Source organism: Lissotriton vulgaris, chromosome 5 (genome assembly GCF_964263255.1).
Source record: "Lissotriton vulgaris chromosome 5, aLisVul1.2, whole genome shotgun sequence".
NCBI lineage: Eukaryota > Metazoa > Chordata > Amphibia > Caudata > Salamandridae > Lissotriton > Lissotriton vulgaris.
Genome location: NC_141693.1, coordinates 21,158,696 through 21,183,716, shown reverse-complemented (window position 1 = coordinate 21,183,716; position 25,021 = coordinate 21,158,696). Strand labels below are relative to the sequence as shown.

General features: G+C 48.6%; 1 protein-coding gene across 1 annotated transcript in view; it reads right to left on the bottom strand.

Annotated features, from left to right (window-relative positions):
- The window catches only part of VARS2 (valyl-tRNA synthetase 2, mitochondrial), a 228,570-nt gene that overhangs the window by 114,333 nt on the left and 89,216 nt on the right, over window positions 1–25,021 (bottom strand). The window contains exons 4-12 of the mRNA XM_086920692.1: window positions 10,357–10,457; window positions 9,680–9,801; window positions 7,529–7,595; window positions 7,156–7,253; window positions 6,471–6,552; window positions 5,724–5,843; window positions 5,207–5,315; window positions 1,401–1,489; window positions 650–740 (exon numbers count right to left, since the gene is read on the bottom strand). Coding sequence (XP_086776818.1) covers window positions 650–740; window positions 1,401–1,489; window positions 5,207–5,315; window positions 5,724–5,843; window positions 6,471–6,552; window positions 7,156–7,253; window positions 7,529–7,595; window positions 9,680–9,801; window positions 10,357–10,457 — 879 coding nt within the window. The remainder of the gene's footprint in view (window positions 1–649; window positions 741–1,400; window positions 1,490–5,206; window positions 5,316–5,723; window positions 5,844–6,470; window positions 6,553–7,155; window positions 7,254–7,528; window positions 7,596–9,679; window positions 9,802–10,356; window positions 10,458–25,021) is intronic.

Sequence of the window (25,021 nt, the reverse complement as noted above, 5' to 3'; positions counted from 1 at the left end):
TCTCACTCTAGGCGTCCGCCATGCTTGGCTGCTAGCCACGCCCCCATCCTGTCACATTTTTGTGTGAGTCCAGAGATAGGGTTGAGGTGGTTAAAAATATGTAGAAAGAATGCTTAAATATTTACCCACTGCCTTTTTTGTGCATGGCAGCCCTCACCATTTCACATCCAGCAAACATCGAGCCTGTGAGACAGTGCTAAGAGGCACACTCATGGCAGGGGAGACGTCCTCAATTAATCCCCAATATCCACACCAATCACACCCGTAAATCTACAAGCTACATCTCATACTTCTTTAAGGACATTAGAATGAAGATTCCCACAAATACTCACAGTTTATTAGCAAAATGTGGCAAGTCTCTGTACCCTGCTACTGCAGGTGCTAGCAGAGTGCCATGAGACACAGCTGAAGAGGCGCCCTGCGGCAGGTAAGAGCGGAGGGCCACGAATAGCAGAGGAGGCAGACTGGCAGGAGCCAGAAGGGCACAAGAGAAGCAGCAGAAGATGCCCCTGGCAGGTAACAGCAGAAGAGGTGACCCTTGGCAGGGCCCAGCAAAGTGTCACTAGAAGCAGAAGAGGCCACGCATGGCAGGTAACAGCAGAGGGCCATGAGAAGCAGCAGAAGAGGCCCCCTGTGGCAGGACACTCACCTGTACCCACGTCCGGATCCACTAGCCGATCGGTAATGATGGGCAGAAGGCGGTCAGTAAAGGGGTGCCGGAGCCGCTTACTGTGGAACCCCTGAAAGAGAAACCAGGCATGCAGTCACTGTTGACCTCTGTCAGGAGGAGATCAGCTAAGGGGTGAGATCAGTGTCAAAGCCATTCGATGCTTGGCCTCTCTCTAGAGTTATTGGCTGTATGACCTGAGGTGACCACTCAGACCACTACCTATTCTGTCACTGGCCTTTATTGAAGGAATGGCCTTTAATGGACAAGAGGCAGTTTAGTTTCTGTGACTCTTCTATTACTGGGTTCTACTGAAGAGATTGTCTCTAGTAGGTAAGAGGCCAGTTCAGCCTCCGTGACCATTGACTCCCTAGCTTCTAGCTTCATGGAATTTTATTTTCTAGATACAAACACACGTTTCTCAACTAACGGTTTCACCAACCCACCAGACACCTGCAATCACTCTCACTCGCACACATTCCCCGCACTTGGAAAAGCAAAACTGGAGGCTGCTCATTCTCCTACATCGCACCCAAGACATGGAACGACTTTCCTCAACAGTTCAGAGCTTCCTCCTCACTTCTTGAGCTCTGCAATACGCTGAAGACCTGGCTCCTCATATAAGCACCTTGGGGCACCACACATCTACACATCTGCCCAAGCGCCTATATACCCTATAATGTGATTAATGCACTATACAAATTAATATAACATAACAGGGTTTTTTTCTTACCAGATACCTGGAATCCTCGGGATGCACAGCAACTGCGACGTCCCCTACCATGGTCTCAGGACGTGTGGTAGCAACACAAACTTCTTGGTCTTAAGGGCAGTACATGAGAAAAAAGAAAACATAATCGGATACCAACAACATTACTAAATCAAGAACATGTCTGTAGGCTCCTGCCAGAGGGGTGGGCAGAAGCACAACACACAGACTGCTCCTCCGCCTGCCACCACCAAGGTGGCTGCAAGTATTATCCTAATCCCAACAGAACATAATAAAGGCATGCATGGGGCACACGTTCATCCCAGGGGGTTTTGTGATGTATTTCTTATGCAACTCGCTGTAATTAATATTATTTTTAAATCAAGACTGGAATGAGGAACGTCTGAATTGACCGGGCTAGGATCCGACCTGTGATGTTATCAAACAATGGGTTAGCTCACTGAGCCAGCAGACTCTGTGAATTAATCTCCAACTCTTTAAGGTGCCTAAGATGCATCACTGATCCTTTCTCTGCATCACAGTTTAAATCTTCCAAGGCTTTTATATGGATACCTCCCCCCCAACCATCAAACCCCCCCACCATCCCCACCCCCACCCCATGGACCAACTATTAGTATCTATAGGTGCAGGCACAAATCAACTCCTTTCTGTAACAATAAGTTAGTGAATGTAGCAGACGTTTAAAAGGGGGAAAAAGAACCAGCACCTTTTACACAGAATGAAGCATATGGTCAAAGTTAGATTAGAAAAGTTGCTAGTTTGAGGAGAGTCAAAGAAATAATCACAATGCAGAAAACTTGAATTTAGGAAGAATTGTTCACTAGTGTACACCATGATTTGTGGGACATTAGCGATCACAACATCCGCCAGCTCCGGTGTCCCCATGAATGATGCAGCTTCTGCTCATTACAATGCATGGCAAGTAAACATAGCAGGGCATATTCCTTTGCATCACCTTGCGGCTTTGGGAACCGGCTCATATCTCCTCTCCAGACACCTATATAAGCTGACCTTGGTTCAGGAGGGGGCTCAGCAGTGTGGATGACGCAGGGGGGCTCCTTGCTATGCTATCTTTGAACCTCTACGCTTAGTACAATTTAATAGCTTAATAAGTTTAGAATATGTGTATTGTTTACCTCCATGGTCAGGTGACTTCTGGTAAGCTGCACAGACTCTGTGATCCTTTCGGACAGGATCCCAGCAGCAGCACACAGATCATTAGACACATTTCCATTCTAGCAAAGTCTGTCCTGATACAGCTGGACATCTCAGCTCCCTTCGACACAGTGAACCACCCCATCTTGGATACCTGAATGCAATTCACAGGGAACATCCTTCACGGGTTCTCCTACCTATCCAATCAACATCATGTTGTTTACCCAGGCAACTCTGGTCTAAGAAGCTCCCTATCACTGCATAGTCCCCTAGGCTTACATGTTGTTCCCTGTCATCTTCAGCCTCTACATAAGGCCCCTTGGACTATCCTCACAGGTAACAACATCAATATTCATCAATACGCCAACACACTCCTCTATCCAAAAGTATCCCCTGCCCCAGACACCAAAACGTAAAACATTCCTGCACCTTCTACAGACCTGGACGCCTTGTGCCGACCTGAAGTTTAATTCAACCAAAACACAATCCCTGCTATTCACTAACAGCAACAAGAAACAACCAGTCCAAACATGGCTCAACGGCATGAACCTGGACAGACTCAAACCCCAACGTTTCCCAGCGCCAAGAACTGGGATTCACCCCAGATATGATTTCACCCTTAAGAAACATCTCAGCAACAGAACCAAGATGACCGGGTACCAGTCCTAGATTCTTCAGAAACTAAAACATCCCAGAAAGTGACTTGAGAAGAACTGCTGTTCCAGCACTCGTCCTCTCCCATCGAGACAGTGGCAATGCTCTGCTCCACGGCCTCCCAGACTATATACTGGTCACATTAGGGGCACACTGCACACCTCAAGAGCCGCGTTAATGGCCTAAATAAATATGATACATCACCCCACCCTAACGGAATTTCAGACGCTACCCTTGCCAGCCCACGCCATCTTCACACCCAGATGCATCATTTCCAAGCCATCATCACTGATATTCGTGCCAACCTGGCAAGCTCGCCACCTCTGGTGCGCTCTGGTCACATTGCCAGTCAGGACACCAGCAGAATGGAGATGAAGAAGTGCAAAAATAAAGACAGTGCAACACGCCTTCTCCAATCATTCACCTAGGATCTGGAACAACGCCCGGTATTCATCAGAACTTGCCCAAACCAGCTGGGGCAGGCACGCCTGAAGGTTGCTTCTCTGCAGGGATGGATGGTTTGGAGTGTCCCTAGTGCAGCAATGTTTACTCTTTCTTTCCATTTCTTGCAAAAGTGCACCTACGCGTTCACAGCTAAAATGGCCGTGCATCCACTAATTATCGTGCCAAAATACCGCCTGCCTAGCCACTTCCAAATCACACGCCCTTGAATCCAGAAACAGACAAATTGAGAGGTGCTCGAGTCCTCCCTCGACATCTCTCCACTACATGCCATGTGCAGTAACTAAGTCAGGATAGGAGCAGCGCTGCAGGCCAAACAGATACAACACGAACACACTTCCCAAAGAGGCCGCAGAGAAATCTGAAACAATTCCACCGATTCACATCTCACAGTGAAGCAAGCTAACCGTTCATCAATGAGCTTCGCCCTGTCATCAGAGGTATGAAGTGCTATATAAATACCGTTTAATAATTACATTTATATCAGCCGCTAGCCAGCGGTCAGCTTGAGATAACCTGGACGAATCATACTCCGGTCCAATGCATAGAATCTGGAGCGACAGCATCAAGGGTGCACGTCAATTACTTTAGATTACTTCAAGAACAGTCAATACATGTATGAGACTTGAACAGGAGGACTCCTTTCCCTTCTACATCATCCATGTAGACCAGAAGCCTGGTATTCTTGCCAAGGTGCCTCCAATCACCCACCAGCGGCTCCACACCACGCGTCATGGTTAGGAAAAGGATCAGCACTCTTGCAGCCTCGAGGAAGTTTATGAGCGACGACCACATCAATGGAGCCGAAGAGCAGCCCATTCCGTATACAGGCCGCCATTACTCAGCCCTATTACAAAGGTGGACTTGCAGATTAAAGGACAGATTAAGAAACAGAGGTGAGCACCTAAGAGACCCCAGCATGCAGTGCTTGCAGAAGAATGGTCTGGTGGAGCTGGGGGTTGCGGAGTAGCAGGGACTCATTGCAAGTCTACAAGCATCAGATCAACAAATGAAAAGACCCACTCCAAAACTCAGTTACGCTCCTGCAAACTCAGAATCCAAGTACCTTAAAAGCGTCAAGCGCCTAAAGTTGTAAATTCTTAGCCAACTGAAGTTACGTGGGATTGTAGGCCCGTGGGCACAAGTGTTAAAGAACACTTCCCACCTCAGACAATGGCCAAGACCCTTGATTGCCCCAAAACACGAAGGAAAAGCCCCACAGATACCCCCCAAAACAGACCAGGGCATGCGTATAGACTCAGAAGTATTGGAATATTTAGCAGAGCGCCTTCAGAACGGTCTGTAAAACTGATGGCTTTCACTCAAATTCCCTATACAATTCCGAAAATGTGCGCCTTTACTGGAGCCCACTTCTTTCTAAGGATTTTTAGGAGGTAGAACCCTCCTGCGAGCCATTGGAAGGGGTGCCTCTTTCACCCCGATTTCCTGCTAGGGCATGCATTCTCGACCTCAATTGCTCAAGACACCATTTACTCACTCACCCTTCACACGAAGGGCAAAGGTTCACCGGCGCTCACCTTCGCCGTCCACCTTGTAGGCAAAGGTCACCATGAGCCCAAAGGGGATCTTTTCCTCGTACCCTGGAACGGACAGGTACGTGCGGCCGGACAGGGGTCTGCTCTCCACCTACCGGGATAAAGAAATGTCACAGTCAGTCTGGAAGGAAACCAGGAACCACTGAGTCTCCCAATGAGGGGGTGTTGTAAATGGGAGGTAGGGTGCACAGGCAGAGTAATGTGAGAATCCCTTTGCTGGAGCTGAACAGTTGTTTTGAGTCCGAGTTAAACTGCCCTGGCTGAGCTGGGAGTGCTGCGGGGCAGGCAGTGATGTGTTTGCTGAACTGTGAGTGGAATGGACCTCTGGAGCCTAGTTCAGGGGTGAGATGCATTTGCAGAGTTGTGTGTGGATCCCCGTGTTGTACTTTGAAACAGGACAGTACTGGGTCTCAGTACTGCAAGACCTAGATGCTGGTGGTGAAAGAGCAGAGACAGATCTGAGAACCAAAGTCCTGAAGCCACGATGAACTCAACCCACCTCAATATCGGAGATTGTAGACCTCAGTGCGCACGACCAGTTGACAAGTTGCCGCTGGCGGTACACCAGTCCTTCCTCATGCAATCGCACAAACGCCTCTGTAACAGCCAAGGAAAATTTCTATAAGGAGATACAGAGAGGCAAGAAAACTTAGTTAAACACATTCAAGAATAAGAAGCAGCAAAAGTGCTAGATTTCAGAAAACATAACTTTTCAGCATCCACACAACCTGGTCCTTCCAACCTGCACAGCTCCACTATAGAGGAATAAAACAATGTAAGAAGAGGGGCAGGCACCTGTTCTGAGGGGCAGTACACTCAGGGGACCTGAAGCCTCCATCATAGTGCAGTATTTACATCAGTAGAGAGACAGGCCATCTCGCTGTACTGAACACTAGTGCATGGCCACATCTCAGAGCATCGACAGGCACTCCAGCCTTCGGACAGAAGACGCAAAGGCCATCTAGCATGACAGCAAGCTTGCTAGGGACGAGAATTGCAAGTACAGCATGCTGGCAGGTAAAGACAAGCTGCAGCACAATAGCTCTCCGATGAGAGAATACGAAATCTGTCAGCGAGAAAAGCATTACACAGAACAACATACCAGTCGGTAAAGACAGGCACTGCTGACAAGACACATTGTTTTTTATACAAGACTAACTAGTTCAAGGAGACAATCACAGCAGGCATTGCATGCACAGGGGTCGTAGATTGAGAAGGCCCCAGTGAAGCCTTTGGCTTTACGCACCGGGTCCATGGTGAAGCAGGCGCGGTCCCAGTCCAGTGAGGCTCCCAGGGTCCGCAGCTGGTGGAAGATCTCATCCCCTTTCCTAAATGTGCAAACCAAAGAAGACAGTGTCAAGGATAGGAGGGAATGAAAAAGCCGACTACGAAGGACAAAAAGACAAAGGAAAACACAAAGAGACAGTCAACAGCCCAAGAGTCTTTCTTCTATGTTAATTGCTGGTTGCTTAGGGCAAGTCTTTCTTCTCTATGATAGTCTAGCAGGACAGAGATAGTTCTTGTTCCTCTAGGTTTGGCTGGTGATGGATGTGCCTGGTTTAACATCACTTTGATGCTGCATCAGAAGCCAGCACTCACTACAGCAGTAAATACTCACTGCTGATGGGAAAGAGGGATTTGTCTAGGATTTCTTGTGTGGCCGGACAGGAGGCAGGGTAGCCCAAGGGATCCTGGGCCTGGACGGAGAGTGCGGACACACGTTAGAAGTCGGTTCAGGTGAAGCAGTCCCTGCATGAGTGGATGAAGCTCGGCTTCTCTTTTGGTCCTTGAGGCACATGCCCTGGGCCACTCTTAATGCAGTCCTTTCTTCCTTCCTTCCTGCTAGTATGAGCTGGGTGGCATGAGGGGATGATGTGTGTAGTTAAGGAATGGTACATCACCTTGGCAGAGGCAATGAGGCTGCTACTCACTGTTCTTTCCACCTCCAGACCTCGCTAAGGAACTCCTCTCGCCCAAGGGAGTGCCTCCGGAGTCCCCGTTCCTTCCAGAGGTGCCGCTCCACAACCGCCTGTTAAGGGAGTGAACAGAGCCATGAAAGCAGTGAATGCTGTCTGACCCATTCCTGGCATCAAGGTCAAAAGGTCATGGCATACAGATCACACCTCATATTCAAGTAAAGCTTCTAAACACCCCCTACGTCAACTATATGTACAGGAGGCTGCCGCATAGGTTCACTCACTGACGGGCACATTTATCCACTCGTTCACATGCTCGCACTATCACCAGTGGAGCTAGCTAGCCCCACCATCACCTCTCTCACCTGAAGCCATCATTCACACTCACCTGAGTGGCAATCCCTGCATGATCGGACCCCGGCACCCACAGCACCTTCCATCCCTGCATCCTCCTCCTGCAACAGAAGAGAGCGGTCACATTCCTGCACAACCACAGAAAGGGGTTGTGGGGATGGCAAGTATGTGGCCAGCTCATGTATCACTTTGTAGAACGTGGGGGTCAGAACATCTCTCAGGGCCGTGCTCGGCGCCACCATCAACATGTCACAAGCATTGGCCAAGCATGTGTTTGACAACCAAAAATTTGAATAAATGTGGAAATACAAAACAGAGAAATAGCTTGTAGCACAGTTGAAGCCAAGGTAGGTAAGCAGCTAAAGAAGGCTTCATAGACCCCCTGCTGACTGCACAAGGTTAGTTAGAAAGAAGTGCACAAAAGCATCAAAATCTACAAAACAACTCATTCTATTCAAAGAAAATATAATACACCCGGAGTCCATACTGTCCAGTGCCATCTCCAAATTTTACATAGAGGAGCTTGGCTCACAGATAGAGCATCACGATTCACCAACATGCCGATGATATACACCTCTACTTGAAAGACTCCTCTGCTTAACACATGCAACTCCTCAAACACTGCTTGCATATCATCCAGACCTGGATGTCCAGCGCCTGCCTGAAGGCCAGCATACCCAAGACGGAATTCCTATTAGTTCTAAGAACAACAAACAAGACACAATAGAAATGCGGCTCAATGACAAGAACCTGGACCGCTTTGAACCACAACTTTCACCGAATGGCGAGTCACCTGATCCTCCCTGGACACCGATCGCATTCTCAAGGAACGCATTGAAAAAAAAACAAAGATGGCCTGCCACAAGCTCTCTCTTCTAAAGAAAGTCAAACGGTTTCTTGCAGAGAGCAGCTTCAGACCTGCTATGCACTCTTCGTGCTCTCGTATCTGGATGGTGGCACTGTCCTGCTGCAGGGCCGCCTATACTCCACCCAGGCCCCCTTAGGGACATCCTACTTGCCGCAGCATGTTTCATTGAGGGGCTGAAGAAACATGGCTCTCCTGGTCAGTTCCTACTATCTTCAAAACCAGCTGCATCCTTTATAGAACTATCACAAACCGCACCCCGCTTACGTTGCAGACAAGTTCACCATCACTGGTGGATCTCGGCTCACCCGCAGCCAGGACGCCATCAGACTGCAGGAAAGAAGCGTAAAAAATTACAAACAAGATACCCAAGATCTGGAACAGTATCCCTTTATCCATCAGGACCACCTTAACGCTGCTCCATTTTAGCAAAGAGTTGTAGACTCACCTCTTGAAAGAACACTACACCACAATCTATGAACTCTCAGCCCCCTCTGCCCTGCTCATTGAAAGTATGCTCGTCTGTTACCATGCACTGTGCTCCGCTGCCTTCTGGCTAGGGGTGTGCTATACAAATACCATAATCAACTCACGACAAGCAGCTTCAATGTTACAGACAGGAAACAAATTTAGGAGGAAAAGAGCGTATCATATAATAGAAAATATACTCCCCCACCCCCCAATAATAATCAGTGCAGCACATCCAGGATCCTAGGATATCACAACAAAATAAAAGGTTCATGCAGGAAAATGTGGGTGTTTAAATCCACTCTGAGAAACAAAACCTTTTTCGCTTCATTCTTCTACAACAAAACCTCAGAATAGCATAAAAATAGAAATTATAATAACGCATTTCAGCAACTTTTGGTAGTGCACGGACTCAGTGCACAAACTTGTAGTACAGGCTCCTAATAGGCACCTGGGAGTGAGAGGGAATACAGGTCCGAGTGTAGCAATGTCTTGCGGGACTACAACCGTGGCTTTTGATTCTTGAATCTCTGCGAGGTTTCAGCCCCTACTACTGGCCTTGTTAGGGTGGACACCTCTGATCGCCTTGTGGTTCACGAAGGACGCTGCAGGACCTGTGGCTATGGTACATCCCTGGAACAGTGCATTTTGTTCGGAGGGCACACTGAAAGTGTTCTGCAGTCTGTGTAGATGGTACAAGTCTGATGTGGTGCTTTTCAGTTTGTGAGGAGGGTGCATTTTCGACTCGGGCAGCTTCTGAGGATGGTGCAGCCCGAACAATGCACATTCTGAAAAGGGGTATATCCTCTGATGAGGTCACATCCTTGGCACGCCCCTCTTCTAGGTACTCACCAGCGCACGAGGGCGTCCTCCACAGAGACGGTGAGGGCATGTCCGAGGTGGAGAGAGCCAGTGACGTTGGGCGGTGGGATGCAGAGGGAAAAGGTCCGCTCCTGCGCATGAGGCAGCCGGCTCTGTTGCGGCCACCAAGGCCAACAGAAAAAAGAGATTCAGATCAGGTCAAAAAATACAACGGAAAGCAAAGAAAGAATAAACAAAGCTTGTGCCACCTGGAGCTGGTAAAGGCTCTGGAATCAGAAAGGTAGGTACAAGTACATAACATCACTCAGACGAAAGAGCACAACAGATGGTCAGAAGAGGAATAAAAGCCAGCTAGGGAGACTGGTGCGAGGGTAGGAGGGCAGTCATCGGAGTAGGGGAGTGCCACGTGCAACTCACCTCTAAGACAAGTTGACAGTTAAGAGGACTGGCACAGGGATGCTGAGCCAGGCCCTTCTAATGGGATGCGCCCTGGTCATTGGCCAAGAGAGAAAGAGTACATCTAGGGTGAGCAGCTTACTAGACTATACAGAGCATGCCACTCCGCAGACTGGACACACGCAGCGGAATGATAATGTGATCAATAGCCTGCCACTGCAAGGCTGGGTGGGCAGAGGGTGGTGTAATCACAGACATCGACCAGAAAGAGGCATGCATTCATAGCTGTTCATTTCATCTCTTTTCCTTACCTGATTTTCAGGCTTGAAGAAGCCCTCTTTGACCCACCATGGGTACCAGGCGGCCTCAACGTAGCACGGGCTGTAGGAGCTGGGCAGCGGCACCGATGTGTCTGAGGGACAAGAGACATCAATTACAACAATGCACATACAAAGGTGTCTGAAATCAAACTTGTAAACAAATTGACAGCTCCTCTGGTGAACGCCTTTTGACTTGATCCCTCTAGACATGGCTGCTGCTGACAGGAGCTGGGATGCGGCAGCTCTGGCTCCCACCCTCACCAGCTTCCCCGGCAAACTATTTTTACTGGTTTGCATCTGGTGTGTGCAGTGGCTTAGGCCATGTACTTTTTGCATCTGGTGTGTGCAGTGGCTTAGGCCATGTACTTTTTGCATCTGGTCTGTGCAGTGGCTTAGGCCATGTACTTTTTGCATCTGGTCTGTGCAGTGGCTTAGGCCATGTACTTTTTGCATCTGGTCTGTGCAGTGGCTTAGGCCATGTACTTTTTGCATCTGGTCTGTGCAGTGGCTTAGGCCATGTACTTTTTGATATTTTCCATGACTGTGCCTATCTGGGGCCCAAACCGGTGTTACTCATCAAAGGGAGCACGGATTTTTTTTTTTTTTAACATCGTTTTTATTGCATCACCAACATAATTGTACAGACATTAGAATCAAAAATGCAATTCAACATAAAGCAAGAGATTACATTTTCCATCGTTCCCCGTTCTGGGAGGCCCGCCCCCTCCTTAGGTGCAACTCGGCCTCCGTCCACTAATAGTTCTTGCGATACCTTACATTGCCTGATGCTAGTACTGCCAAAGGAAAGATGGGTTGCTTTTGTGATTTTCACCCCTCCCCCACCCCAAAATTTCGGTCCCCAACAGCCCACCAATTCTAAGAACCAGCCCCCCCCCGTGGTCGCGCTGTGCTAAATCACTGTCGAAAGAACGTCCGTAGTGGCTCAAGAAGTTCATACATTCACTAAGGTGTGTCCCCCGGTAAGGTGACGGGGTTAGCAGTACCCAGCTCTCCCACGTCCTCTTGCTCCTCGTCGGCGGGTTCTCGGAGCGCCTGTACCATCAATTCCCACGCAGTCGCCCTCTCCATAGCCTTCTCATCATTCGTTCTCCAGGCCACCTGGTACCGCAAGGTGCTCTCACATGCCGCCCACCGCAAGCATTCACTATACCATCTTTTATATGTGGGCCCCGTTCTCGATTTCCAATTTCTCGTTATCTCCCGCTTAGCCAGAATTAGCCCTAAGTCTATGAATTTGCTGGTCGTCTTATTTCTAGGCGTGTGTGGAAACCAATGGAGGACCCCCACTGCTTTCGTGTACTGAATGTCCCTATCTGTGGCACTGTTGAGGGCCTTCCCAATCTCCTGCCAGTATTCCCCCAGGGAGGGGCAATCCCATAACATGTGACCCAAGTCCGCACCAACTGTGTTGCACCTGGGGCAAGCAGCTTGTTCCACCCCAAAGTATTGTCGTATTTTCCCCGGCGTGAGGTATGCCCTGTGAATGACGTAAAAATGAATTAACTGAAACCTGGCGTTTCTCGAGCTTTTCCGTGCGCGCCGCAGCAGCTGGCCCCAGGTCGTATCAGGGATCTCCAGTTGGAGGTCCAACTCCCACTTGGCCTTTAGAACCGCTAGAGGCTGTAGGGTCTCCCACAGCATTCTGGAGTACAAGCAAGTGACGGCCTTAAAGGTCCCTGCTGCCATCATCGTATATTGACATGCCATAGAGACACCCGGTTCCTGCAAGCCTTCCCCCCAATGAGCCTGCATGGCGCCCGTGACCGCCGCGTGCAACAAATAGTCGCCCCGCAGTAGGCCGAACCGCTCCTGCAACTCCTGGAACGGCAGCAGTACCCCATCCTCGTATAAGTCGCCCAGCATTTGGATCCCCGCCTCTTCCCACCCCAGCAAGCGCGACCAGTCCCCTCCGTGAGGGAGGGCCGTAACCATCCCCAACGGGATTTCAGGGGCGTACATAAGGCGGACCCCCGCTCGTTTACGTGCCCGATTCCAGCAGAGTCGGAACGTCTGCTCCTCAACCGTCAGGTCCCTAACCATGAGCTTCTGGTGCAATGTGATGTACGCCAGAACGTGTCTCGGGGTACCTTCTGCTCTTGCTTCCTCAGGGCCTCTATACACTCTCGCGACCTCCTGAGTGAAGACCTGCAACTGCGCCGCCAGATAATACCCTTCAAAATCCGGCACCGCTAATCCTCCTTCATCCTTGGGGCGCAGTAGAGTGTCCAGCGCTATACGCCTCCTCCCCGTGCCCCATAAGAACGCTATAACCAGAGACCTCAGGCGCCGAACGACAGAGCTTGGGATCCACACCGGGAGCGTCCTGAAATAATACAACAGCCTGGGCAGGGCCACCATCTTAAGCAGGGAGATCCGACCAGCCAGGGATAGCGGTAGTGTAGACCAGAAATCCATGCTCCCTCTCAGAGAATTAATACAACGGGTGATGTTACCCTCCAGCATATCCGCCGGGGTGTGGTAGACATAGACTCCCAGATAATGCAAACAGTGCGGTTCCCACCGGAGTTCCTGCGCCGTGAGTGGGCACGGTTCTCCTAATCTCAGGGTGAATAAGCAGGACTTAGGCCAATTGACCCTCAGGCCCGACAACCACCCAAACCGCTCCAGCAGCCGTCTCGCACCCAAAAGCTCTGAGCCCGCGTTTGCCAAGAACATCAGCAGATCATCTGCGTATAATGAGATGAGATGTGGCCTGTCCCTATACGACAATCCGGCGTAGTGGCGGCCCGACCTGGCCTCCACAGCAAAGGGTTCCATCGCCAGGGCAAACAAGAGAGGCGAGAGGGAGCACCCCTGCCTAGTGCCTCGCCGGACGGGGTATTGCCTCGAGATCAGAGTGCCCACCCGGACTCTAGCTACCGCGTCGGTGTACAGGACCCTGGTCCAGTTTATGTATCCATCCCCCAGTCCGAAACGCCGCATCACCTCATACAAGTATCCCCACTCAAGACTGTCGAAGGCCTTCTCTATGTCAATAGAGAGAACAAATGGAGAGACGGCGTCCGGCCAGTCGGCCCCCATCAATCTCGTAAGCCTTCGGATATTGTGGGTGGTGTTGCGTGTCGGGATAAAGCCGCACTGGTCCTTATGAACAAGGCCAGTCATATGCACTAGCAGCCTGTTGGCAAGGATTTTACTTAGGATCTAGTAGTCCGTCGTCAGCATGGACAACGGGCGGTAGGAAGATAAAGCCGCTCCCTCTCTGCCCGGTTTTAAGAGCGGGATCATGAGGGCTTCACACATGGAGCCCGGGAGCCGACCTCTCGATTTTTTTTTTTTTTACATCATTTTTATTGCATCACCAATAGAAATGTACAGACAATATAATTATCAGTTAGAATACAACATGTACAGGCTCAGTATGATCTAATCGATCTCCATCCGGGGGGTTCACCTCAACCTTGGCGCGGGTGACCTCATCCCTGCCCACTTCTCGTAGCTCCTTACAACGTCTGACCGCTTCATTAGGCAAATAACCCTGGGTTGCTTTTGCGATTTTCACCCCTCCCCCTCCCCAAATTTCGGTACCCCAACATCCCTCCAAAACAGCCTCCTACCCACCCTCCCCCGTGGTCGCTCTGCGCTGGACTAACAGTGTAAAAGTGTCCGGTGTGATGCAGGAGGAAGTAATCTTTCGCTAAGGTATGTTCTCCTGTGTAGTGATAGGGTCTGCCCCATCCAGTTCGCTCTCGCCATCCTGCCCCTCATCGTCCACATCCCGGAGCGCCTGCACCATCACTTCCCATGCAGTCGCCCTTTCCAGAGCTTTCTCGTCATTCAACCTCCAGGCCATCTGGTACCGTAGGGTACTTTCATACGCGGCCCATCTCAGGCATTCCCCATACCATCTTTTATACGCGGGCCCCACTTTGGACTTCCAGTTTCTCGTGATCTCCCGCTTGGCCAGAATAAGCCCTAAGTCTATAAATTTACTAGTCATCTTGTTCCTAGGCGTGTGCGGGAACCAATGAAGGACGCCAACCGCTTTAGTAAGCTGGATATCCCTATCTGTCGCGACGTTAAGGGCCCGCCCAACTTCCTGCCAATAGTCTCCCAGAGAGGGGCAATCCCACAGCATATGGCACAAATCCGCCCCAATTGTATTACATCTGGGGCAAGCAGCGTCGGTCGCCCCAAAATACTGTTGGATATTCCCGGGGGTGAGGTATGCCCTGTGAATGATATAGAAGTGAATCAATTGAAACCTGGCATTTCTCGAGCTCTTCCGTGCCCGCCTTAGCAACTGGCCCCAGGTCGCGTCTGGTATCTCCACCTGAAGGTCCAGCTCCCACTTGGCCTTCAGGGCTGCCAAAGGCTGCAAGGCCTCCCGCTGCATCCTAGCGTACAGGCACGTGACAACCTTAAAGGTTCCCGCCGCCATCATGGTGTACTGGCAGGCCATCGAGGTGCCCGGTTCCTGCAGCCCTTCCCCCCAGTGAGCTTGCATAGCGCCCGTGACTGCTGCGTGCAGCAAGTAGTCGCCCCTCGGAAGGTCAAATCGCTCCTGCAGGTCCTGGAACGGCAGCAACACCCCATCTTCGTAAAGGTCACCCAGCATTTGTATTCCCGCCTCCTCCCATCCTAGCAAGCGCGACCAGTCGCCTCCATGTGGGAGGGCGGTGACCATCCCCAGCGGAATTTCGGGGGCATACATAAGGCGGACACCCGCCCGCTTACGGGCCCTGTCCCAGCAAAGCCGGAACGTCTGCTCCTCGACCGTCAGGTCTCCCACCCGGAGCTTCTGGTGCAGCGTAATATACGCCAGAACATGTCGCGGGGTGCCTTCCACTCTCGCGTCCTCGGGGCCTCTATACACCCTCGCCACCTCCTGAGTAAAGGTCTGCAGCTGCGCGGCTAAGTAATATCCTTCAAAATCCGGCACCGCCATACCTCCGCCATCTTTGGGGCGCAACAGAGTGTCGAGCGCTATGCGCCTCCTTCCCGTGCCCCACAAGAAGGCTATGACCAATGACCTCAGGCGTTTGAAAACAGAGCTCGGGACCCATACCGGGAGTGTTCTAAAATAGTACAAAAGCCTGGGCAGGGCTATCATCTTAAGCAGGGAGATTCTACCAGCCAGGGATAACGGCAGAGTTGCCCAGAAGTCCATGGACCCCCGCAGGGCGTTAATACAGCGAGTGATGTTGCCATCCAGTATGTCGGACGGGGTGTGGTAAATATAGACCCCCAAATAATGCAGGCAACGCGGCTCCCACCGGAGTTCCTGAGCAGTGAGTGGGCACGGTTCTCCCGGCCTCAGGGGGAACAGACAGGATTTAGGCCAGTTGACCCTCAGGCCCGACAACCGGCCGAACTGCCCCAGTAGCTGCCGCGCCCCCTGGAGTTCGGGGCCCGCATCGGCCAGAAACATCAGCAGGTCATCTGCGTACAGGGAGATGAATTGCGGTCTCCCCCTAAATGATAAACCTGCGTAGTGGCGGCCCAGTCTGGCTTCCGCCGCGAAGGGTTCCATCGCCAACGCGAATAGGAGCGGGGATAGGGAACAGCCCTGTCTAGTGCCACGCCTAATCGGGTATTGTCCCAAGATCAGTGTGCCCACCCGAACCCTCGCTACCGCCTCGGTGTACAGGACCTTGGTCCATTTTATATATCCGTCCCCCAGCCCGAAGCGACGCATCACCTCATACAAGTATCCCCATTCAAGGCTGTCAAATGCCTTCTCAATGTCAATGGAGAGGACAAATGGGGAGACGGCATCCGGCCAGTCCGCACTGACGTAAATATATAATTTACTCTCTTAATTTCTATGCAGGTAAGTACTTAATCAATAATAACTCAATCGGAAAGAAAGAAACCAGAGTCCGTGGTGTTAGAGTTTCTAAGGGGTTTTATTCCTCAAAAAGGAATGGTCATGACCAAGATATCATGTTCTTCCCACCACTGGGGTGGAAGAAGGGATAGTAAGAGCGCGCTACATTTTATTGACAGTACATAGCTTATATACTTAATTCATGTCATAAGAAAAATGGTATAGTAGGCGTAACAGCTGAGAGAAGACAAGATAACAGTATACACGTGTTACTAGTACGTAATCAAAAGGCGTGGACTAGGCGTGAACTGGAGGTGTGTGCTAGAAAACGTCACAGATGGGTGTCACAAAGGGGTGGCACTAACAGAAATGTTGCAATGTCAGCAGAAATCGGAGGCTTGGATGCGCGCGCAGCTGCATGACGTGTGATTGACGTGGAACTGGAGGGTGCAGGGACTTGACATTTACACTAACGGAAAGAGACAGAAGTCTGGCATGTCAGATCAACTTGTACTTCTATCATATCTGATATCTGATGTTTGGGAACCATATTATCTGGACGGAAAGGTCTCTAGGGCAGAAGCTATTCTATACTGACTGTGAATGCGTGTATATGCGCCTGAGTGTCTGCATGAGAAGCGTGGGGGCACGGGGCCTTCCATGGAAGCATGGTAACAGAAGCTATGAATTACTTGCCCTGAGACAGGTCGGCCCTTTGGCTCTGCAGCTGGGGAGGATGTTTACTGAAGCTAGTAGGCAGGAATGTATTTTCGAGGAGCGGAACAGATAACTCGAAGGTTATAGTCAGTCTTGGCAGAAAGCAGGCTGAGCTGAGCGCGAGGGGCCGCGCTGGAAGTAAGTCAGAGTTCACGGGTACAGAGGCAGCCTGGGCTGAGGCTGTCAGAATCAGAAGCCAGAAAAGAGGCTCGATGGCAGAAATTCAGGGCCTACTCCGCTAGAGCAGGAAAACATGTAAAGTACACTACAAAAAGACGGTGGCATAGCATACTTAGGAACGGACTATTCAACCCATTCAGGGTGGATCTGAAAGAGGACATATTAACGTTGGACGCAAATGTATTTGCGTCTTCATAGCTAACACAGGAGGGAAGTTACATGCACTTTAAGCTGGTACATGGAGTCGGTGGGGTACGCGCTAGGGAACACAACTTGACCATAAAATTTATATTTCCTCATTCCCTCCTTGTTCCCTACGGACCCTTCATGATATATCGATCCTCATGAATCGATCAGTTTGTTCTTGTAACATCATTTGTTCTTCTTTCTTTCGTTTACGTTTTGAGAGAAAACTGGAATGTTCAATACAAGAGGTGGCACACAGCCCACAAATCGCTGGCCCGCACTGCAGGCACAGGCAGCAACTGAATACTAGGACTAGGCCAATGCCTAGGAAGGATAGGATCTTCCATCCCCAAGCGGTTAACGTTGTCCAGAACCAACCGGACCAAGTCCAGGTGCCTGGATTCTGATGTATCTGATTTGCAATTTTATGGAGGCGTGTAATAGCTTGATATACAGATGGTGCGTTTTGTGGAATGAAAACGCAGCAACTTGACCCGATGACCTTACAGGCTCCACCTCTATCTGCCAAGATGACGTCAATAACAAGACGGTTCTGAAGGACAACAACCCGCATGGCGGACTGCTCTTCGGTTAAGTTACCTAGAGCGGAGGCAGTTTCATTTACTACTGCTTCAAGTGTTCTAGTTAATCTGCGTACTAGTTTACTATTTTGAACAGGTCCTAAAAAGAAAAAGAATCCTTTATTAAAATCGGTATACTGTTCCCATGCCGTTTCTGTGTAGTCGACAAGTGGGATATCTCTTCTGGGTCTATTCTTTACTAGATTTGTATTTCTGTGGTAATCAGGAGGAGCTAGAAAGACAGGTGGCAGAAGGAATGCTATATAACAGGTACCATCCCAATCTGGAGGCAGGCGTATGTATGCGGTATGACCACAAACAAAATAAGAATGACGGATAGCTTTGAAGGACGATTTTCCATGATCACTGAATTCGATCACAGTAGTGCATTTACTATGACCTAAGTGTACTGAACCTTTCTTCCTGATACATAATTCACCAGTAACTGGTAATACTGACATAATGGGTAGAACTGGTGCAGCTTCCGCTTCAACAGTGAGAATCATGAGGCTAATTGTATAATTACCTAATCCATATACTTCATTTTCCAGATCAGTTCCTATTCTAGTGGGGAGTCCCTCCTTATCAGGGTAACAGACGTCGAGCAGGACCAAGTTCAAGTTTCCCCAAACCCAGCCCCCGTCGAAAACAGCAATCTCAGGATCTAAGGAATTAATTATTTTAAACCATGCACCGCAGGAGCCATTGTGAGTGAACGGGTACGGAAAGAGGGGCAGAGCTCCCTTGTAATTCTGGTAGGGAGGGAGTCGGCCACATATCCAGCAGTTTGTAGCATTGTTAGTCTGATGGGAATGATGTAGCATACTAATGAAAGTGTTGTTGCACAGCGCAAGTCTGTAGGAGAGTTCGTGTGGAGGTAACTCGCTAAAAGTATGTTCAGCAGAAACATTGTAAGCAGATTGTTCACGCTTGAAAATAGGGTAGTAGATAGGTAGTAAGATGCTAGCAACAATAATTAAAATACTCAGAATAAACATGATTAATAGTGTCACTATACAGTGACTACGCAGTGATTTACAATATGCATGTTTCTTAATTCGTCTCTCTCTCTCTCTATCTCGATCTAGGGGATACATGTCAGAAACTATTTAACCGATTCACCTAGGGGAGGACTTAAACAATTAAACTGTCTGACTTGCTAGATCGGAGTTTTAATTTAAACTCCTCTTGGGGAGTTTTTTCTCGTTCAGATACTGTAAAGTCTTTTGGCTCAACACAGTCTTTGATGGGGGTGGACGAGTCTCGGTCTGGTTTCAGTTCATGGAATTTTTTCACATGACTCGTATGCACCCACCCCTTTCTCCCTTCGATCTTCACCGCGGTCCTCGTGGTGAGAAGGACGGTCTTCGGCAATTTCCAGCGGGGCTCCAGCGGACTCTTTCTATCAAAATTGCGCACCAATACCAGGTCCCCAGGACGGACATCATGTGGCTTTACATCAGTGTTGTCGGGGAAGGCTGCGGCAACCTGTGAACGACATGATTGGAGTGCAGACATCAAGGAGGCAAGGTAATCTGTCAACATGTTACAATCAACATCAGTAATCTTTTTCGGAATGGGCGTCCCCCACATATTCGGTGGTCTGCCAAAAACCACTTCGTACGGGGATAGCCCTGATCTCGAATGGGCAACCATTCTCATATAGAATAGTGCCACTGGCAGGGCGACTATCCAGTCGACCCCTTTCTCTTGACATATTTTTGCAAGGCGTGTCTTTAATGTCTGATTATGCCTTTCTACAAGGCCTGCGGCTTCTGGATGTCGGACACAATGGAATTTCCACTGGTACCCTAGCAATAAAGAAACTTCTTTCATTAATGCGGATGAGAATGGCTGACCGTTATCTGAGTACACGACACGAGGCAAGCCGTACCGTGGGAAGAATTCACGAACCAACTGCCTGGCAGTGGTCGGAGCAGTGTAATCTGGGACTGGGTATGCTTCGGTCCAACGGGACAGAGCACAAACAACTACGAGAACATATTTGAATCCTCGACAACGGTCCATCTGGATATAATCCATCTGGAGGACTTCAAAAGGGTGATCGGGAGGATGAAATCCACCTTGCTCTACAGGGACGCTTTTACCTGGATTGAACTGACAACAGATCATGCAAGTACGCACTTTCTGTTTTGCTGCTGCTCGTAAGTGTTTATTGTTCCAAAGATTTTGCAAACTGTCTAACATCGGTTTCTCTCCTAGATGTGCTGGACTATGTGCTGTATTAATCATGACTTGAACCATCGAGTCAGGGAGAAACCATGTAGATTTTCCCTTCGTCATCCAACCTTGATCTGTCTGGATCCCTCCTAGTTCAATCCATTTCTTTATTTCTTCTGGGGTAGCATGTGTCTGAATATCGATAACATCTAGTGCAGGATCCCTGACTGTCATGCAATTTGTCGGTCTTATTGTCTTTGTCACGTCAGTTGTCTGAGTGTGAGTCAATGCTGTATGTTTTGCTGTCTGGTCTGCCAGGTCGTTACCCTGGGAAACAGAATCTGTAACTTTGGTATGTGCTTTACACTTCATGACGGATATGCCTGAAGGCAGATGTATTGCTTCTAGTAGTGCTTGAATGAGGGGACCGTGTTGGATCTTGGCACCGTGAGAGGTCAAAAAACCTCGTTCTTGCCATAACATGCCGAAGTCGTGTACAACTCCGAACGCATAACGGGAATCAGTGTATATGTTGACATTTCTGTTCTTGGCTAGAATACAGGCTCGGGTCAGAGCAATAAGCTCTGCCGCTTGAGCAGACAGTGTGTCAATACGATGTGTTTCTTTAACTTTGGTTTCAGTGGTCACTGCGTATGCGGCCACTAATTCTCCTGTACTTGTTCTCATACATGAACCATCCACATAAAGTGTCAGGTCTGGATTTGTCAATGGAACATCTGTTAAGTCTCGTCGGGGCTTTGTTACTGCATTAATGATCTCTATGCAATCATGCGGGGCTGGATCTGTCATACTTGTAGGTAACAGTGTTGCGGGGTTCAGAATGCTGCAGCGTCTTATTTCTATGTGTGGCTGGAATAGCGTTAATTCATAACCTGTCAGTCGTGCTATAGTCAAGTGTTGGGTCTGAGTTCTGTTTAAAAGAACTTCTACAGAATGTGGAACTTGTACTGTTAACTGATGGCCTAGAACAATTGAATCGCTCTGTCTTATTGCTAACGCTGTTGCTGCTACTGACTTTAAGCACGCAGGTAGTGCCTGGGCTACTGAATCCAATGTACTTGAAAAATAAGCGCAAGGCTTATGTGAACCTGCTTGATCTTGAGTGAGGACAGACAATGCTGTACCATCACGTTCTGTAACAAAAAGTGTAAACGGTTTGCTGTAACATGGTGTCGCTAAAACTGGTGCTTGGCATAATGCTTTCTTTAATTCCTCAAAGGCTTGTGTATGTTCCTGGGTCCAAGGGAGGGCAGTCGAAGTCGCTGCCACCTGCGTCGTTAACTGGATGAGTGGTTTAGCTAGAAATGCATATTGAGGAATCCATTGTCTGCAGTACGAGGTGAGGCCTATGAAGGCCCGCACTTCCTTTTGTGTCTGGGGTCGTGGCATATTTACAATTAACTGAATGCGATCGGGAGTGAGCTGTCTCCCCACTTTGGACAGCAAGTGACCCAAGTACACAACTTGCTGAACACAGAATTGTAGCTTCGAAGGAGACACCTTGTGTCCCTTGTCTGCCAGGAAATGTAAAACTGTCAATGATGCTTGTTCACATTCGGGCTCACTTCGTGCGGTGATCAGTAGATCATCGACGTATTGCAGTAAAGCGGTGTTAACTGGCATTTGAATACAATCTAGTTGTCTTTTCAGTGCTTGACTATAGATGCTGGGGCTTTCTGTGAATCCTTGAGGTGCGCGGGAAAATTTGAAACTTCGTCCATTTAAACTGAATCCGAAGAGATATTGGCTCTCCGGATCAATGGGTACACTGAAGAAAGCGTTCTTGAGATCAATTACAGTAAAGAACGTTGCTTCTGAATCAATAGCTGTCAATAGGGAAGAGATATCGGGGACCACAGGGTACTGTGGTACAATACATTTATTCAGCTCTCGAAGATCAATCACCAGCCGATATACTGGCGGTGCATTGGGATCAGTACGTTTAAGAATTGGAATGATGGGTGAATTACAGATATTGGAGTCGGTCTCTACGACCACTCCTTGGGTAATGAGCTCTTCAATGATTTCCAGTAAAGCCACTACAGCATCAGGCGGTAACTTGTATTGTCTGATTCGGGGTAGAACAACTCCTGTCTTGAGTGTAACACGGTATGGTGTGATATGCATACAACCTACATCAGTTGGGCCTTTTGCCCACAAGTAATCTGGTACATTTTTCAATCTGACATCGAATTCTCGCAACACATAATGACCCTTGAAATCCCGTAGAAAGAGTCTAACTCCCTCCGGGGAACAGCAGATTATAGCTCCTAGAGCCTTCAGTGTTTTAATTCCTAACAGATTTTCTGGGCATGAGTTCGTAAGTAACAAATCTGTAACTCGTGATAATGGACCCACAGCCAATGGTACTGGTTTCGATACTTCATTTACAATAGGTTGTCCTGAAAAACCAAGGGAAACATTCTGTGAGCCTGAGAGGGGTGCCCCTGGGACTTCATTATGGCTGATTGTGGTGCGGCTTGCCCCTGTGTCAATTAAAAACTTTCTGTCTTTTCCCAATACTTGACTGTGTACATAAGGACCTTCTTGATCTACAGGAATTTCAATAAGAGGCAAGCCAAATTCCCTCTCTAGGCTGTTTCATGTATATCGGGGGTAATCTGGATATGCAGATTGGGCATACTGGTACATCTGTTGTGAAACTTGCTGAGTCGCGGCAATGGGCTGTGGTACTGCTACTGTCTGTGCTGTATGAGATGGGGCGTGCATAGGCTGTGTATTCTGCATGTGCTGTGCATTCTGTGAGGTCTGTTGCTGGACCTGATCTTGTCTAGGTGGATGCGGTCTTTCTTTAGTTTTCCCTGTTGCTATGTTAGGTTTCAGAACTGGACATTCATGAACGTAGTGACCTGGCTGCTTGCAATAATTGCACGTTCCCTTAACGGGAGCTGTAGTGTGACTTGTCTGGGTCCCACCCTTTCTTTGACCGTCGGCTGGGACCGTCTGAGCTACTAACATTTTCATCTTTGTGTCTTTCATACGTTTCTGTTCTTGATCCTGTTCTTCTCTAATTCTATTCTGATGGTATTGTAACATTTGTAACATCTGGGATGGCGTATTTGCCTGCCAAGTACTTTCAACTTTGTACACTCTGTTTTTAACTAATGGTAGGGAGTTCTCAACTAATTTTGATACAAAAAGGTGCGGATATGATTCGCTACTTGGTTTTAGGCCACTATTAATAATGAAACATTTCTCGAATCTTGAATAGAAGTCACTAGTATCTTCATCATGTTTCTGTTTACAGGACGAGATGGCGTCCCAATCTTCCTTTCTAGTTGTCAATAATCTTGGCAGAACCTGTACTATCAAACCAGGTAATGCTTTAGTTCTGTCCCCAAGGCCTACCCCTGGGACACGTTTGCTTTCTTCGTCTTCTATTTCTGCCCACACAATCTTTTTCTCTCCCACCTCCCATTCCTTTTCTTTTAGTTTCTCGTAGATGCCCGTGGGCAGCAGTACCTTTAACATTTTCATAATATCATCATACGTGTAATCCCCCATCAGTAACATGTCTTTAAGCTCTCTGTGAAAACCTGCAGGGTCTTTATCATGACTCGGGACTAGTTTCTTCATTTCTAACAGTTCTAACTTAGTCAGTGGCGTGTGTACATATACACGTTTCAAGGCATGATCCGCACCCATAACTGGGTGTACTTCTCGTAAAGGGTTCTGGCTTTCAATGCCACTCCCGCATTGCATGTGGTACATTTTCCTTTCTGGAGGCGGGGCTGGAACATATTCAGGGCTTATGAAAGTGTTATATTTATGTCGTTGTTCTAGAATTATTTGTATTAACTTGGTACTGAAACCTCTCCATCTATCCATGAGTAGTGCTTCTAATGTTTCGTGTAAGGGACCTGGATCGGAATGTTGGTTTCTGTATTTCGTGAGAAGGTGCTGTATCATGTATACACCTGCTAATTTCTGTTCGTCTGGGGAAAGGTTCAGAAATGTCTGTGCTAAGGTGTCATCATTGTATATGTCTGGATTTTCGGCCCATAATATGGCTGACCGGGCTAGTTCTTGTTCATCCATCGAATTGAGTACATGGTACCCCATTCTTTCTCGTAGTCTTTTATCAGTCTCCTGGAACTGATGTTCAGAAGAGTTCGGATTTGTTAAAGCAGAGAGAAAAACTCTCTTGCTTTCTGGACGGATGCCTTTCCTAAGGTAAGTTCCCTTACCTACATACGCTATAGTATCTGGAGTCCTTTCTAGTTCTTCAAGTTCTTCTTCCTCCTCGGAGGAAGCTTTTTCTTTCTGGTGTACTGTTATCACTGCTTTTCTAATTTTCTTGTACATACTGGCTATGCAAGTCCCCTTGTCATGTTTTCCTTCAGCTATATTTTGACCCCACTTGTTCAGTGCATCTAATTCACTTTGATCTGTTCCAGGCCTGTCTCGTTCTCTTATTAGACAATTTATGAAAAATCGTAGTATCTGTGCTTGAACGTCAACTTTCTGTTTCTCCATGGCATCCTTGATACTGTCAGGGTCTTTTCCTGTCTGAACAAACTCATATATTCTATCTAGACGGTCCTTCATTCCTACATAGCATAGCAAGATATCAGTAGCAGATCTTAACCGTAGTGATGCCAATATCATTAGATCGTCTTTTCCGGGTACTGGATCATATCTGCAAACTGAAATGTTTTCTTTTAATGCATCAAGGCGGGGTGACCTGAACGTGAGAGGACTCTGCATGTCCCTGAGATTGAATCTGGGTGTTAATGGCGGGGTCCGAAGACCCGCGGTCGCACCTCCTGAAGCGGATGCTTGGGCATTATCTCCCTGTGGAGTCTGTATCTGAACTTGAATTTGTCGTTTTGTAGGATCAGGTAGACGTTGTTTCGGTAGGTCAATTTTGGGTGCGGGAAGTGGCGGGGCTGGCGGAACGGGGGAGGTCTGTCGCGGTACCGGCGGAACATGATCTGGGGGCGGAGTGCCACCCCCG